General features: G+C 58.1%; 4 protein-coding genes across 4 annotated transcripts; 3 read left to right on the forward strand and 1 right to left on the reverse strand.

Moving 5' to 3' along the window:
* Positions 1-781: 781 nt before the first annotated feature.
* Positions 782-4,116, forward strand: SLS55_001634 (uncharacterized protein; the record flags this gene model as incomplete). The annotated part of the gene is made up of 3 exons (XM_066773126.1): positions 782-802; positions 868-975; positions 1,042-4,116. The coding sequence occupies 3 exons, from the start codon at positions 782-784 to the stop codon at positions 4,114-4,116; spliced, it is 3,204 nt and encodes a 1,067-aa protein (XP_066635693.1).
* A 1,437-nt stretch (positions 4,117-5,553) lies between these two features.
* LEA1 (U2 snRNP complex subunit) lies at positions 5,554-6,479 on the forward strand (the record flags this gene model as incomplete). The annotated part of the gene is made up of 3 exons (XM_066773127.1): positions 5,554-5,632; positions 5,738-6,042; positions 6,144-6,479. 3 exons carry the CDS (start codon positions 5,554-5,556, stop codon positions 6,477-6,479), a joined length of 720 nt encoding a protein of 239 aa, XP_066635694.1.
* A 1,500-nt stretch (positions 6,480-7,979) lies between these two features.
* PAT1 (DNA topoisomerase 2-associated protein pat1) lies at positions 7,980-10,572 on the reverse strand (the record flags this gene model as incomplete). The annotated part of the gene is made up of 2 exons (XM_066773128.1): positions 7,980-10,380; positions 10,439-10,572. The coding sequence occupies 2 exons, from the start codon at positions 10,570-10,572 to the stop codon at positions 7,980-7,982; spliced, it is 2,535 nt and encodes an 844-aa protein (XP_066635695.1).
* A 636-nt stretch (positions 10,573-11,208) lies between these two features.
* Positions 11,209-12,591, forward strand: KRE2 (alpha 1,2-mannosyltransferase 2.4.1; the record flags this gene model as incomplete). The annotated part of the gene is made up of 3 exons (XM_066773129.1): positions 11,209-11,256; positions 11,314-12,451; positions 12,527-12,591. 3 exons carry the CDS (start codon positions 11,209-11,211, stop codon positions 12,589-12,591), a joined length of 1,251 nt encoding a protein of 416 aa, XP_066635696.1.
* Between the last annotated feature and the right edge of the window lie 500 nt (positions 12,592-13,091).

The following is a 13,091-nucleotide window of genomic DNA, read 5'->3' on the forward strand; positions in this document are numbered from 1 at the left end:
CTGGGGTCGGGCGCCCGAATTTTGCGCTGTGGAACGAGAGGCCAAGGCCGACCCGACAACCGCCAATTGCGCAGCAGCGCCGGCCTGCAGGTGGGACTGGAAGCAGACGAGCACGGAGATGAAGAGCTCGAAAGCAAAGCCCAGCAGAAGACCTGGAGTTCAGGCTGTTGCAACGAGGGTGCGCGGCGCTGAGTGCGCGCGCGGGGCAGCTGCCTGCCGATATGACGCAAGACCGGCCTGGCACCAGCCACAGCGCAATGCGACAGCGCGGGCTGTCGGGCGCTCTAGCGTGCCGCCAGTCGGCAGGCGCCCGCACTGCGAGACAGCGGTAGCGCGCTCCGAGGCCGCATGCGCGTGCTGCAGATGGCCGTTGCAATTGCCCGCAGGAAGCCACTAGCTCTAGATATACAGCTATGCAAGAATTACCCATGGCTGCAGCCTTGACATCCATGTCCGCGCGACGCGGGGTTGTCGGCAGCGCTCGCGCCAAGCCCTGTCGCGCCAAGGCCGCGGCGATTAGGGCTGCGCGCCAGGGTCTGTGCAGCTTTTCTGGAGCTGCCAGCCGCGCTCCAACCATCTCTCTTCCTCTTCACGACCCAGAGCCACGAAGCTTCGATTGCATGATAGCTAGCACATCGCGACGCGCCCCACTTGCATCCGAACTTCCTTTGCTCTACACCGCTCCTACCGTCATTCTCCATCCCTCAATCTCACCCCTGCACCTTTCTTCTCACCGACAACCCATCGCGACTGAGCTCACCGTCCAAGCGACGTCACAACCATGGAGGACACCTCCGATATGGTAAGCTGTCGCGCGCACAATGCCTGCGACTTGCTCGAAAGATCTTGCGCTGACACTGTGCGCAGGATCTGGATCGTAGCTACGACCGCAACGTCCACAGCCACAACCGCGCGACGCTCGCCGGAGACAACACCGACCAGACCACCAGCACTGCTGCAGATGGCTCTCCCATGGTAAGTCCTGACCATGAATGCGACGCGCAACCTCTCAAGATCGTATCGCTGACCTTACCGTTGCAGAATTGGACTCAGACCAACCCTACCCACACCTCCATCCTCGGACAAGGCGAACAGCCTCCCACATCATGGCCTACCATCAACCAGTCCAACCAGATCTTCCCCTCGACCATTCACGACAACCACAACATCCCACGCTACAATGGCACAACCCTTCACCCCACCTTCATCCTCGGACAAGGCGCACAGCCTCCCACATACACCACCAATCAGCCCTTGGCCATTCAAAACAACCGCCGCCAGCGCCTCCCCCCGCGCTTGGATGGCGAGTACCTCTCCCGCATTTCCACCAACACTCAGGGCCGCTTCAGACACTCGTTCTACAAGTCCCACCTCTTCGAGAAGAATCGACACCCGATGGCTTCCAGTGGCCTCGGCGTTCCACCTCCCCGCGATTACCGAAAGAGGACGGATTTTAGCACCTTTGCGTTCAGATATGGTCCCGGAGCTCCTGCAGGAAAGCCTGCGGCCAAGCCGTCCACGTCCAAGCAGCCCACACCCAAGCAAATGACCGTTCAGCAGGCCATGGAGGCCAAGCTCAAGAAGTGGCACGCAAACAACCATGCTCGCAAGGTGCGCGCAGAACAGGCTGCTAAGAGCAATCGCACTTCCGTCACGCCCGTTACGCCGTGCAAGCGCTCCGGCGATGACATGGAGGATGTTGAAGACGCTGAGTTTTCGGCTAGGGGCTTCGAAGATCTCCCTGATATGCCTGAGTCGGCGGTCTCTTCTTTCTCGCGGAGCCAGAGTGGCGCTGGTCTCTCTCTTACCAAGGTCAAGGACCGCTTCCGCGCTATCATCCGTACAATTGTGCGCGCAGATGAAGCAACTCAGGAGATCGTCTACCTTCCCACTGGACCACACTCCTACAAGCGTCGAGCCATCGCTAGGACTCTACCTGGTGCCTACCCTCTCGATGATATCTCATTCGACGATCATGTTCCCACCACCGAGCACGACATCAACCAGACTGACGCTGCAGTCTCAACGAACGGGACCACCACCGGCCCTTCGGAATCCAGCACCGCTACAGGCAAAGTCTTCAAGCATGTCGACAGCCTCATCTCATCCTCTCATGAATCTAACAACCGCAGCGATACTGCACCATCAAACACTAACCTCGCTTCCAACGACCAGATGGCTCAGTCGTCCGGATCCCGCTCCACTCCGAGCTTGGATAGCATCAACCACACACCTACCAGTCTGAAACGGAAGCGCGCATTCAGTGCGGATTCAGAAGAGGAAGATCTTGTCTTGCACAAGCCAAAGAAGGCTAAGGACGCAAAAAAGTCAGCCATCAAGATCAAGATCTCGGGCAATCCTCTTCTCAAGAACAAGAAGCGCGCAGCCAAGGCAGCCACCGCTGCGGATGAGGAGGACTATCTTATCCTGCACAAGCCGAAGGAGACCGATGGCTCCAAGAAGTCACAAATCAAAATCAAGCTGACCGGAAAAACCGTCATGGGAACCGATTCTTCCGAACCGAACAGCCAGAAGGTTAACCAACACAAGCGCTCCCGCAGAGATCTCGACCTACCAGTCATGAAAACTCGCTTTACCAAGGGGCCGCCTCAGCGCAAGCGTATCGCCCTGTCTTCTTCCAGCGCGGTGCTTCCGGTCACCAACGAGAAGGATGGGTCTGAGACCGTCCCGACCCGCAAGGTCGAAAAGATAATGGATCTCACCAACCCTGACCCGACCCAGAACGTCACGCAGGTCCAAGTGGGTAATGTCTCCGGAAATGTCGATCACAGTCAATCGGACTTCCAGACATACCGGGAGTCAGAAGAGCGCCCTAGTACTTCCTCATCCGGTAGCAGTGAAGGAGTCGAGCAGGAGCAGTCGCAACTTGAGCAGAGTGACAGCCCAGGCGACACGCAAGTCATCGACCGTCCTCAGAAGTATGACCATGGGCATCTCGGACCCGCCAACGTCAAGCAGAGTTCGAAAGAGCAGCGCAAGGCTTCCCGCGAGACAGCCAAGGAGTCTGCTGTTCGTGCTTCCGACCGCGACTGGGACTCGCCAATCGACGTTGCTCAATCCCTGGGTCTTGAGGAGCACACGGCAATCACGAAGTGCAACCTGAAGGACGCAAAGCCTGCCAAGCCGCTCAAGATCAAGGCCAAGTCATTGGAGGAACTCATGAAGCACGCCACTGTCGACGAGGCCGAGGACCTACAGATCTCCAACAGCCGCACGGACTTACGCGAAGAGGAGTCCGAGAAACAGCGTCTTGCAGAAGCCGAAGTGAGGCGCAAGGCCGAGCAGGCTGAGGCTGAGGCCAAGCGCAGAGCTGAGGAAGAGCAGAGGGCGGCTGAGGCCGCCAAGTCAGAGAGGAGGCGCCAGCTCCTCAGCCAAGGCCCCACCTCCGCCGAGAGCTCCGCCATCACGGCTGCTCTGAGCAGCCGTAACCAGATGGCGGAGCTCTCAAGAAACTTCAGTGTCCGGGACCTTCGGACACTGGTCCCGGACACGACCTGGCTGAACGACTCCACAGTCAACAAGTACCTGGAGGAGTTGACGAGGGTAGCCTGCCAGAAGGCAGGCTACCAGGATGCCGACAGGAAGGCCGGCAAGGCACCACCCTACCAGTGTCTTCTCTCAAACTGGTGGGTGGACGTGTTCCAGAAGGGGATCGACAAGGTCCTCAGCTGGAACAGAAGGAGTAGGCTTCACGAGGGGCGTCTGCTCCTCGTGAAGGGCCTTTTCATACCAATCTGCCACGGTGCTCACTGGCGATTGGTGGTTGTCTCGGGCACCGAGCGGACTATCAAGTACTTTGATAGTCTCGCCGGCTCGCCCAACCCCTTCGTTGCCAAGACCCTGGAGTGGGTCAAGGCGACGTTGGGTCCGGCTTACGATGATGCGGAGTGGCGCATCGTCGACGGTGGGGACCAGCGCTCCCCGAGGCAGAGCAACTCCGATGACTGCGGAGTGTTCACGCTTCAGAACGCGCGGGCGGTGGCGTTGGGTCTGGACATCAACCCAGACCTATACGTCACCTCGACGGAGGGGATACTCCGTGTCCGCCACCAGATGGCAGCTCAGCTGCTGTCGGGTGAGCTGGACTGGGAATAAGGAGTCCCTCTGTCACCCGCCGTTCTATGGGGGGTGCTGACCCACCGATGCCGGGAGACACTACTCCTTCAGCCGGCCTTCCTGTCGCTGTTTTGTTTTTTGTTTTTTTGTTTTTTTCAAGCGTGGCGTTTGGGGGGGAGAGGGGGGAATGTTTTTGTTAAGATACCCAACCCGAGCTCTAGGGAATTTGAGCGGAACAGCAAGCGGAATTCATCTGATAGTCTTCATTCTTTGTGCCTTGCAGGTGAATCGCATTCGACCATTACCGCTTCGGGACCAAGTCTATCACGAATGCGTGCTTCTCAACACCAGGAACTGTATCCAAGTGGGCTTATGACGTCTTACGTGTAGACTGTTCCGTCATTGTTGGCGGTCAAAGTCGCTCTGAGAGTATTTAAAGGGAGTGGAAAGGCCTTCTATATCTTCTGCCCCCATACTTGTTGTGATCCTCTGCCTGACACGCTAGCTTCTACGATTGAATGTTGAAAACACGCCCATTGCTATGCGTCAGCTGCGCAATAGTGGCTGGCGAGCTCTGACACGAAGGGATGCTCTTCAAGTCGATTAGATCAAAGGTCGCTCTGGCTTGGTGAAGATGTGAGAACTTAAGGTCACGTAGCTCACAAAAGACAAGGGAGGTTGAAAAGTGCTTTGAAACACTGTGGAGTCTAAAAAGTTGCGTGTAGAATTGAGCATTTGCCCAACTCATGGGCGAGAGGGCCCATGGTTGATGTGTAGACTCAAGGTAATGTCGAAACAACAGATCAGGAAATGCCGGCCGACAAGAACCGCAAGCCATTGGGGCAGTCTTGGATCAGTGCGGGCTTCTGAGAAGCTGTCGGTCGTCAGAAGGCCTCGAAGACATCTATCGGAGCAGCTACGACTACAATGACATGCGAATAGAACAATAAAGGAAGTGGAATGCGCGAAGCATATGTTGAAGCCACGCGGAGATGAGCCAGCGTCGAGCCTGATTAGAGGCTTGCGGATACAGAGAAATTCAAAGAGGCGACAACCAACTCTGGCCGAGAGCGGGCAACTCCACAACAAATGAAGCAGACGTGACATGATGCGTTGTGTAGGCAGCAGGCCGTCATCAGACACCAAAAGTGGTTGCCGCAATGGCGCGTGATGATGCAAGGCTGGCCGCGACCCCAGATTTCGAGAAAATCCGCCGCCGCAGCTGGTAGCTTCCACCTCCGTAGAACCTCGCCCACCACCTCGACCACCTCTCCCGCACCCTCGAACCAACCCCCTCCCCTCCGATCCGCGTCATTCCTGCCCGCAGCAACGCACAGCGCGACCGTCCCGCCCCCCGCCGAGCCTTCTTCGACCCAGGCCCTCTCACGCGACAAACAAGCTTCGCGACAGCAAGCCCGTCTACCGCAAGCCCGTCTACCGCAAGCCCGCCGCACAACACACACCGCGTCGCCCAAGATGAGATTGACGGCAGAGATCATCCAAAACTCCCTCTCCTACATCAACCCGCTCGGCGAGCGCGAGCTGGATCTCAGAGGTGCGTTTAAGCTGAGAAGAGCAGATACTACACTTTGAAGACAAGAAGAAAAGAGCTGCGTTGATACCATCATGGACCCCCGCGGTCTGTTGCCGTGACATACAGGTCGCCAATTCACCCACATCGAGAACATGGGCGCCGCCTCGGCCGATATCGAGTGCATCGACTTCACCGACAACAACATCCAGGTGCTAGGCAACCTGCCGCACCGCCCGCGCGTGTCGACGCTGCTGCTCGCCCGCAACCGCCTGTCGCAGATCCAGCCGGGCGTCGCGCGCGCCATCCCCGCGCTGACGACGCTCAGCCTGGCCGAGAACAACATCCGCGAGCTCGCCGACCTCGACCCGCTCGGCGGCTTCACCAGGCTCGTCCAGCTGAACCTGGTCGGCAATCCCGTCTGCAGCAAAGAGGTACGTCGTTCCCTTACCCTATTCTTTCGACCACCTCTCGGTGGGAGATGTTCTATCACACCCGCTTACCAAGGCGTCATCCGTCGCCCTCCATCTCGCAGAACTACCGCTACTACCTCATCTTCCGCGTGCCGTCCCTCCGCTTCTTCGACTTCCAGCGCATCCGCGACGCCGAGCGCACGAAGGCCAAGGAGCTGTTCGGCACCCCCGAGGCGCCGACCGAGCTCGCCCAGAAGATCATGAGCCAGCGCGGCACCGCCCTCGACGCGTCCGCCGGCGCGAACGCCGACGACGTCGCCGGCGGCATGGCGCGCGTCAAGCTGACCGACGTCGAGCGCCAGAGCATCCTGGAGCTCATCAAGAACGTCAACACCCTGGACGAGATCACCCGCTTGGAGAAGTTGCTGAACGAGGGTTACAGGGTCCCGGGGCAGTGAGAAGGAATTGAAGGATGGGTGAGTGAGTGGGAGGGAGGCGGACAGATTAAGTTGGGGGTGGGGAAGAAGGCACTTCGGAATGGGAATGCCATTGCGGAATATGGGGAGACAAAACACAAAAATCCTTGTCAACGGAAAGGCCGCAGTGGCAATCATCTGCTCTACTGTGCGTTATCTGCAAAGATTTTTTGTTTTGGCTCGGATGGCCAATGGTTGCCAGAAGGAGGGCCGGCAATGATAATGATGCAGCTGGTGGGATCCGAGGAGCTAGCTACCCAAAATAGACTGGAGCCAGTTCGATCGGAACGGGGGGAACACACACGGCATCTCGGCCGCGTTCCACGAGAAAGAAAAGCTCTGTAAAACGTCCAGATTAGGTTGTGGAAATGGAGAGAGATACAACAAAAAAAAAAGTGGGTGGGGAATGGAGAGACAGAATTATATCTTCGCCTTGCATCCATCTCACAACCAACCCGCCGCTATGCAGTGACATATATGGCCAACCGATTCCAGCATCCCTTTCTTCCCCTGTGCCCCGTCTACCATGTCGACGGTGCTGGAACGAAGCCCTGCTTCTTCTAGAATCTTGAGACTAATCGGTAGCTATGCAAATCGCCGGCGGGGAAAGAGGGGGAGACTTTTTTTTTTTTCCCTCAAAATCTGTTTTGAGGCGTCTTATTATAGCTGCAAGATCATGATGAATGACATCTGCTCGGAAAGAACATTTTCGGCATCTGAACGGCGCGTTCCACCCATGGAGTTCGCACGTGTTGCGTGCATGCGAGCTTCGGCTCTCGAAACAGGTGGCAACTGCTATCAAAAGTCACAGGCAAAGGAATGCTGTGCGGATACTGCCGACTGGGCATCATCATCATCATCATCAGGCCGGGGCATGGGAAGCGAGTCCCACCAAAGGAAGCGACCGTATTGCTCAAGCGATTCACTAAGTACTGCGTCACATTCGCTCGGAAAACGCACGTCATGGGAGAAAAGTAGAATACAATGAATGAAATGAGGCTATTTTCGTGTTGAATAAACGCTGTAGTGATTTTTGAAGGCTCCCCCCACTGCAAAAGGTAGGTGTAAAAAGGGAGGAAGCAATCAAAGAGAAAGCCCATCCAGCCAAACAACCATGACTATCATCGGGGTATCCTGACGTCGCCACATCCGACAATTTTCCACGCCAGACCAGACCAAACCTTGTAGGTATGTGGGAAAAGAGCTCAACCCTCAATCAAGAGAAAGCGAAAAGGTGGAAAGGCCGAACTCCAGAAGCATGCAAGCAACTCCCTTCCTATGTTTCGGTGTAGGGGGTGCAGCAAAGTTAAAGAGCGTGTAGCTCGAAAACATTGCCGCCCGGCTCCTCTCGCTGGAGGACCAGAGGAAAACGGTCTGTTCTCTTTGTCGTCATCTTCGTCTGAGAAAGTGTCGTAATGCTCTACTTCCGAACGCTCTTAAGCCGAACCATGAGTACTTTGCTTGTCAACCCTTTGATGTTATTTAGCCAAGCAATTCAACATCCAAGCCAATCGCCCTCATGAACAGGTTGACATGGCCAAGTCGCGACGCAGATAACTCCTTCGGAAGCGCCTTGCACACGTTAACGGTGTCCATGACGCGATCCTTGACGCCGATGACGAGCCGCTGTTGTTGCTCGGCCGATGCGCTCGCACCCATCGACGCGAGGAACTGCCACACATAGACGTCCTCATCATCTTTGACAGTTCCGGGGAAAATGTACGGCAAAACAGGCTCAACAGTATCGAACAGGCGGTTGTAGAGCTGCTCGATCTGCTGAAGATCCTGTGGGGTCGCTGTGAATGCCGGCGTGCTTTCCTTGACCAGTTCTGCGCGCGAAACGAAGATGGTAAGGATAGACAGCCCGATCTTGGTGCGAACTAGTACCGGGATGTTGGTGCGGTCAAGGACCAGGCCCAAGAGACCAATGACGATGTTCAGGGGCGCTTCGTTCACGTACGCGAAGAGCGGGGGCATAACGGCTTGGGCGAACAGCTCGATTTCCTCCTTTGCCGCCCGCGGAAGCGGAGTGAGAGGATCGGCAGGGATTCCATGTTGAACCACGTCCAGGGTGTCCAAGTGCACGACAATCATGGTCAAGATTGTCACGCGCTGCTGTTCATCAATATGGCGGAAGATGCGCGGGATGGCCTTCTTGCCCTTCGGGTGAGACAGAATAGCGATGAATGGATGCGGAACGTTGGAGCCACCCATGATGGGCTCCATGACCTTCAGGCCCTGCCAAAGCTTCTGGTTCAGCTCCTGGACCTGGTGCTGCCACTCCATGTGCTCCTGGATCTGAGCAGGGGTGCTGCCATCGTTCAACGGAGGCGGCATGTTGCGCTCGTGGTCTTCCATCCTCATGAGGACATTGTAGACGTTCTCGATGTTGCGCAGGGTTGCCTTGCGGTCGGCGATGTCGTGATGCGCCCGGCTGGGGCGGCGTCCGGCGCCGTTCGGCCTGCCTTCTCCTTCCGGCTTCTTGATGTTCAGCAGGGGTTTGGGCGTCTTTGCGTTGCTAAACGAGATCTTGCCGAGACTGCCCTCGATAACGAGTTGCTTGTTCTTGGGCTTTGCCTTGGCAGCCTCCACCGCGCGCTGCACCTGCTGCTCCATGCGCTGGGCGTGATTGTCACCGCCGCGGTGCTGCCGACGGCCACCATAGCGGCCGCCAGTCTGGAAAAGGTACGTCTGAGCGAACTGGTTGGCGGGTTGGTGGGGGTTCTGGCGGGGAGCTCCACGAATCTGCGAGAAGACCTGGTAGTAGAAGTCCTCGGCAAGGGCAGCCTCGGGGCCTTGGTCGTCAATGCTGCCAGTAGCCGTGACAAGCTGCTGAAGCTGAATGCGGGTGATGAAGTTCTTATCCTGGGGGGTCATGAGTCCGTTATCCTTGGAAAGCATGTGGATCTTGTGGATCCTCTTTGCACGCTTGGCATCCTCCTCCAGGAAAGCAGCACGCTCAGCATCGGACAGGCGCAGCAGCTGCTCGGGATGAGTGATGACAGGACCCTGGTACGAAGGACCACGTGCATGAGCTGGTCCAGTCGGCGGCATACGGTTGAAAGGCTGAGCTACGGGCTGGCCTTGGCCGGACAGACGGTTCGGGTTCTGGAGGATCTGGCGGGGCTGGTGCGGAAGCTGATGCATCTGGGGAGGGGTTCCGCGCGGGGCCTGTTGTTCCTGCCTCTGGCGTTGGTGCATCTGCGGCTGCGGGCTGCTCTGAGCAGGCAGTTCATGCAACATTTGCTGCTGGGGAATCGACGGAGGACGCTGCTGAGCAAACTGAGGGGGGAATTGCTGGTGGCGCTGGAGGATCTGCGGCGGGGCTCCGAACGGCTGCTGGGCCCAGTTTGGCGGGGGCTGCTGCGGAAAGCCGGGCATGGCGGGCTGGGGCGAGGGCTGAGTGACGGGGAGCTGGACGGGCTGCTGGGAGAGCCTCTGCTTGCTCTGGGCAAGCATGGCAGCCTCGACCTCCTCCAGACTCATCATCTTCCTGCTGGCGGGCTGGGCAGCATACTGGGCAGCATGCTGGGGCGGGAGCTGGTGGCGCTGGTTCTCCTGGCCGGGCGTGGGCTTCTTGGAGATGCCCCAGATATCAGCGCTCGCCTCGAGGTTGCCAATGTAGCCCGGCTGGGCGTAGTTCTCGTATCCAGTCTTGACGGGCTGCCTCTCCTCCCTCTTGACCTGAGCCGGGGGCTGGCGGGCGCTGTACAGCATCTGCTCCTCGTGCATGGTGCCGGCAATCTGGGCGGTCTGGCCGGAGAAGTCGAAGTCCTTGCCGACGGACTGGGCAGGCTCGCCGCCGAAGGTGTCGTCGTTGAAGGCGTCATCGGTTTCATCAAGCTGGTCGCCGAGGCCATCGTAGGTTTCGTCGAAGTCGAGGCTGCAGCAGGCAGCGGTTAGCTCGCGGCACTGGCGCAGTCAGAGCGGACGGGACTCACGCATCGTCGGCGGCGGGCGCGCCCTGGCCAGACAGGCCGGCCCACGGGTCAGGCGTCTGGCCGAAGCCCGGCGCCGACGGGTGGTGGGCGGGACGATCCCGCGGCAACGACGTGTCGAAGCCGAAAAAGGACATTGAGGCAGCTGGTGGGACAATGGCAGGGTTGGTGGGGGGTGGCTAGTGCTGGGGTGGGTGAGGTGCGGGCGCGGCGGCGGTGATGGTGTTTACGACACTTTTCGGCGATCCTGGACGCCAGTGCACGCTGGTTGGCGTGTCCGGGGCCGCCGCTAGGAGCAGAGGGCGAAACCGCTAGAACTGCAGAACGCGCAGCAGCGGACGACTCGAGCAAATGCTGGGCTCGCCACAGAACAGTCAGTATGCGTGCCGGCGGCCGGGCTGGAAGGCAGCACGGGCCCGGGGTTAGGCCCCTTCCTTGCTGCTGATTGCACACTCAGCGCCATACGAGCGCGCGGTGGCCGGTGGCCGCGTGTTGTACTGGAATTCTGCCTCCCCTTCGTACCCTAAGTCGCCCTAACACGTATCTCTTTCGCCCGCTCGCTCCCTTCCGCCCTGCCTCTCCTTGCCGCTCAATGCCTCAACCCTACCCGTCCCGCCGCCGCACATAAACTTCCTGCGCGCGCCCGCCCGCTGCATCTGCGACTCGGCCGCCGTTGACCATCGCGCTGCCCCTTTCAAGCCACACCCGGCCTCCGCCTGCTCGCCGCCCAGCTGCCAGCTTCTCCTCCGTCCGCACGCCCGAGAACTGCAACCATGGCAGGCACCCAGCGCTACATGCGCTACATCGTCTTTGCCTTCGTCGTGAGTGATCCCGCGCCCTCTCGCCGCACCGCGCATCCCCGCTGACTGTGCCCCAAGGCCCTCCTGCTCATCTTCTTCTTCTCGTCGTCCGATGTCCCCACCAGCCGCCTGCAGAGCGCCAGCGAGATTATAAAGGAGCAGGGTTCCAAATGGAAGGGCTCCGGCGCCGCCACCGAGCCCGGCTCCAACGAGCTTCCCGTCGTGAACTCGCCCTCGCACTCGGGCAGCTCGTCCCAGGGCACCACCCCGAATACCACTCCCCAATTGACGGGCACCATGCCCGGTGAGCGCATGAACGCCACCTTTGTCACCCTGGCTCGCAACTCGGACGTCTGGGAGATTGCCCGCTCCATCCGCCAGGTCGAGGACCGCTTCAACCGCAAGTTCAACTACGACTGGGTCTTCCTGAACGACGACGACTTCGACGAGAACTTCAAGCGTGTGACCACCTCGCTCGTCTCCGGCACCACCAAGTACGGCAAGATCGAGTCCGACCAGTGGTCTTTCCCGTCCTGGATCGACACCAGCAAGGCGGCAAAGGTCCGTGACGAGATGAAGCAGAAGCAGATCATCTACGGCGACTCCATCAGCTACCGCCACATGTGCCGCTACGAGTCGGGTTTCTTCTTCCGCCACCCGCTGATGCTGGACTACGAGTGGTACTGGCGCGTCGAGCCCAGCATTGAGCTCTTCTGCGACATCAACTACGACACCTTCAAGTTCATGGCCGACAACGGCAAGAAGTACTCGTTCGTGCTCAGCCTGTACGAATACGTCGAGACCATCCCCACCCTCTGGGACAGCGTCAAGGGCTTCATGCAGAAGTTCCCCCAGCACGTCGCCAAGGACAACTCCATGGCTTTCCTCAGCGACGACGACGGCAAGACGTACAACCACTGCCACTTCTGGTCCAACTTCGAGATTGGCAATCTCAACTGGCTCCGCAGCGATGCCTACATCGACTTCTTCGACCACCTCGACCACGATGGCGGTTTCTTCTACGAGCGTTGGGGCGACGCTCCTGTCCACTCGATTGCCGCCGGCCTCATGCTCAACAAGAACGAGCTTCACTTCTTCGATGACATTGCCTACTACCACGTGCCCTTCACCCACTGCCCGACGAGCCAGAAGACACGTACCGACAACAAGTGCCACTGCAACCCCAGCGACAACTTTGACTGGAACGGCTATTCCTGTAAGTTCCGCCCTGCTCAAGCCTCTACCAATGTCCCAAATGCCAGCTGCTAACCATGCAATCTCATCACACCAGGCACTGCGCGCTTCTTTGAAGTCAACAATATGGAGAAACCAGAGGGGTACGAAAAGCAGCAATAAACCCTTTCACATCTTTCTAGTAGTAAACCCGTATTTCAAAACAAACTACGACCGCTTTGATTTTTCCGTTCTTCTTGAAGGACCCAACAAACTGATTGTTTCTTCTTTCCCTTCGCCTCGTAAAGAGCTCCATGGAACAAGTCTCAACGCATCAAAATCTCCATCCGCGTCGTAGCAATGCTCGCATTCATTGGCCTTTGCGTCACCTCATGGAGAACGTACCGGTTCTACCGATTCGCCAGACTCGACTCCAGCGGGAACTATTGGATCAGGTGACCGAATTGTCATGTGGCGGTTGGTCATGCCTTGACTGCTGTTGTACATGATGTCTAGACAACACCTGGTCCATAGTCTTCCCTTCTTCGCTTCAGTTTGCCCTGGTGCTTGCCTATTTGAGCCCGGGTTAGGGATACAAAAGGATGCAACGTCTTTCTTTTTTTTTTTTCTCATTTGGGAGGGGTTTAACGTTTTTTTTTCTCTTGTTTACGCAGGACGCGCTA

This window comes from Diplodia seriata (genome assembly GCF_021436955.1).
Source record: "Diplodia seriata strain FDS-637 chromosome Unknown scaffold_2, whole genome shotgun sequence".
Lineage (NCBI taxonomy): Eukaryota > Fungi > Ascomycota > Dothideomycetes > Botryosphaeriales > Botryosphaeriaceae > Diplodia > Diplodia seriata.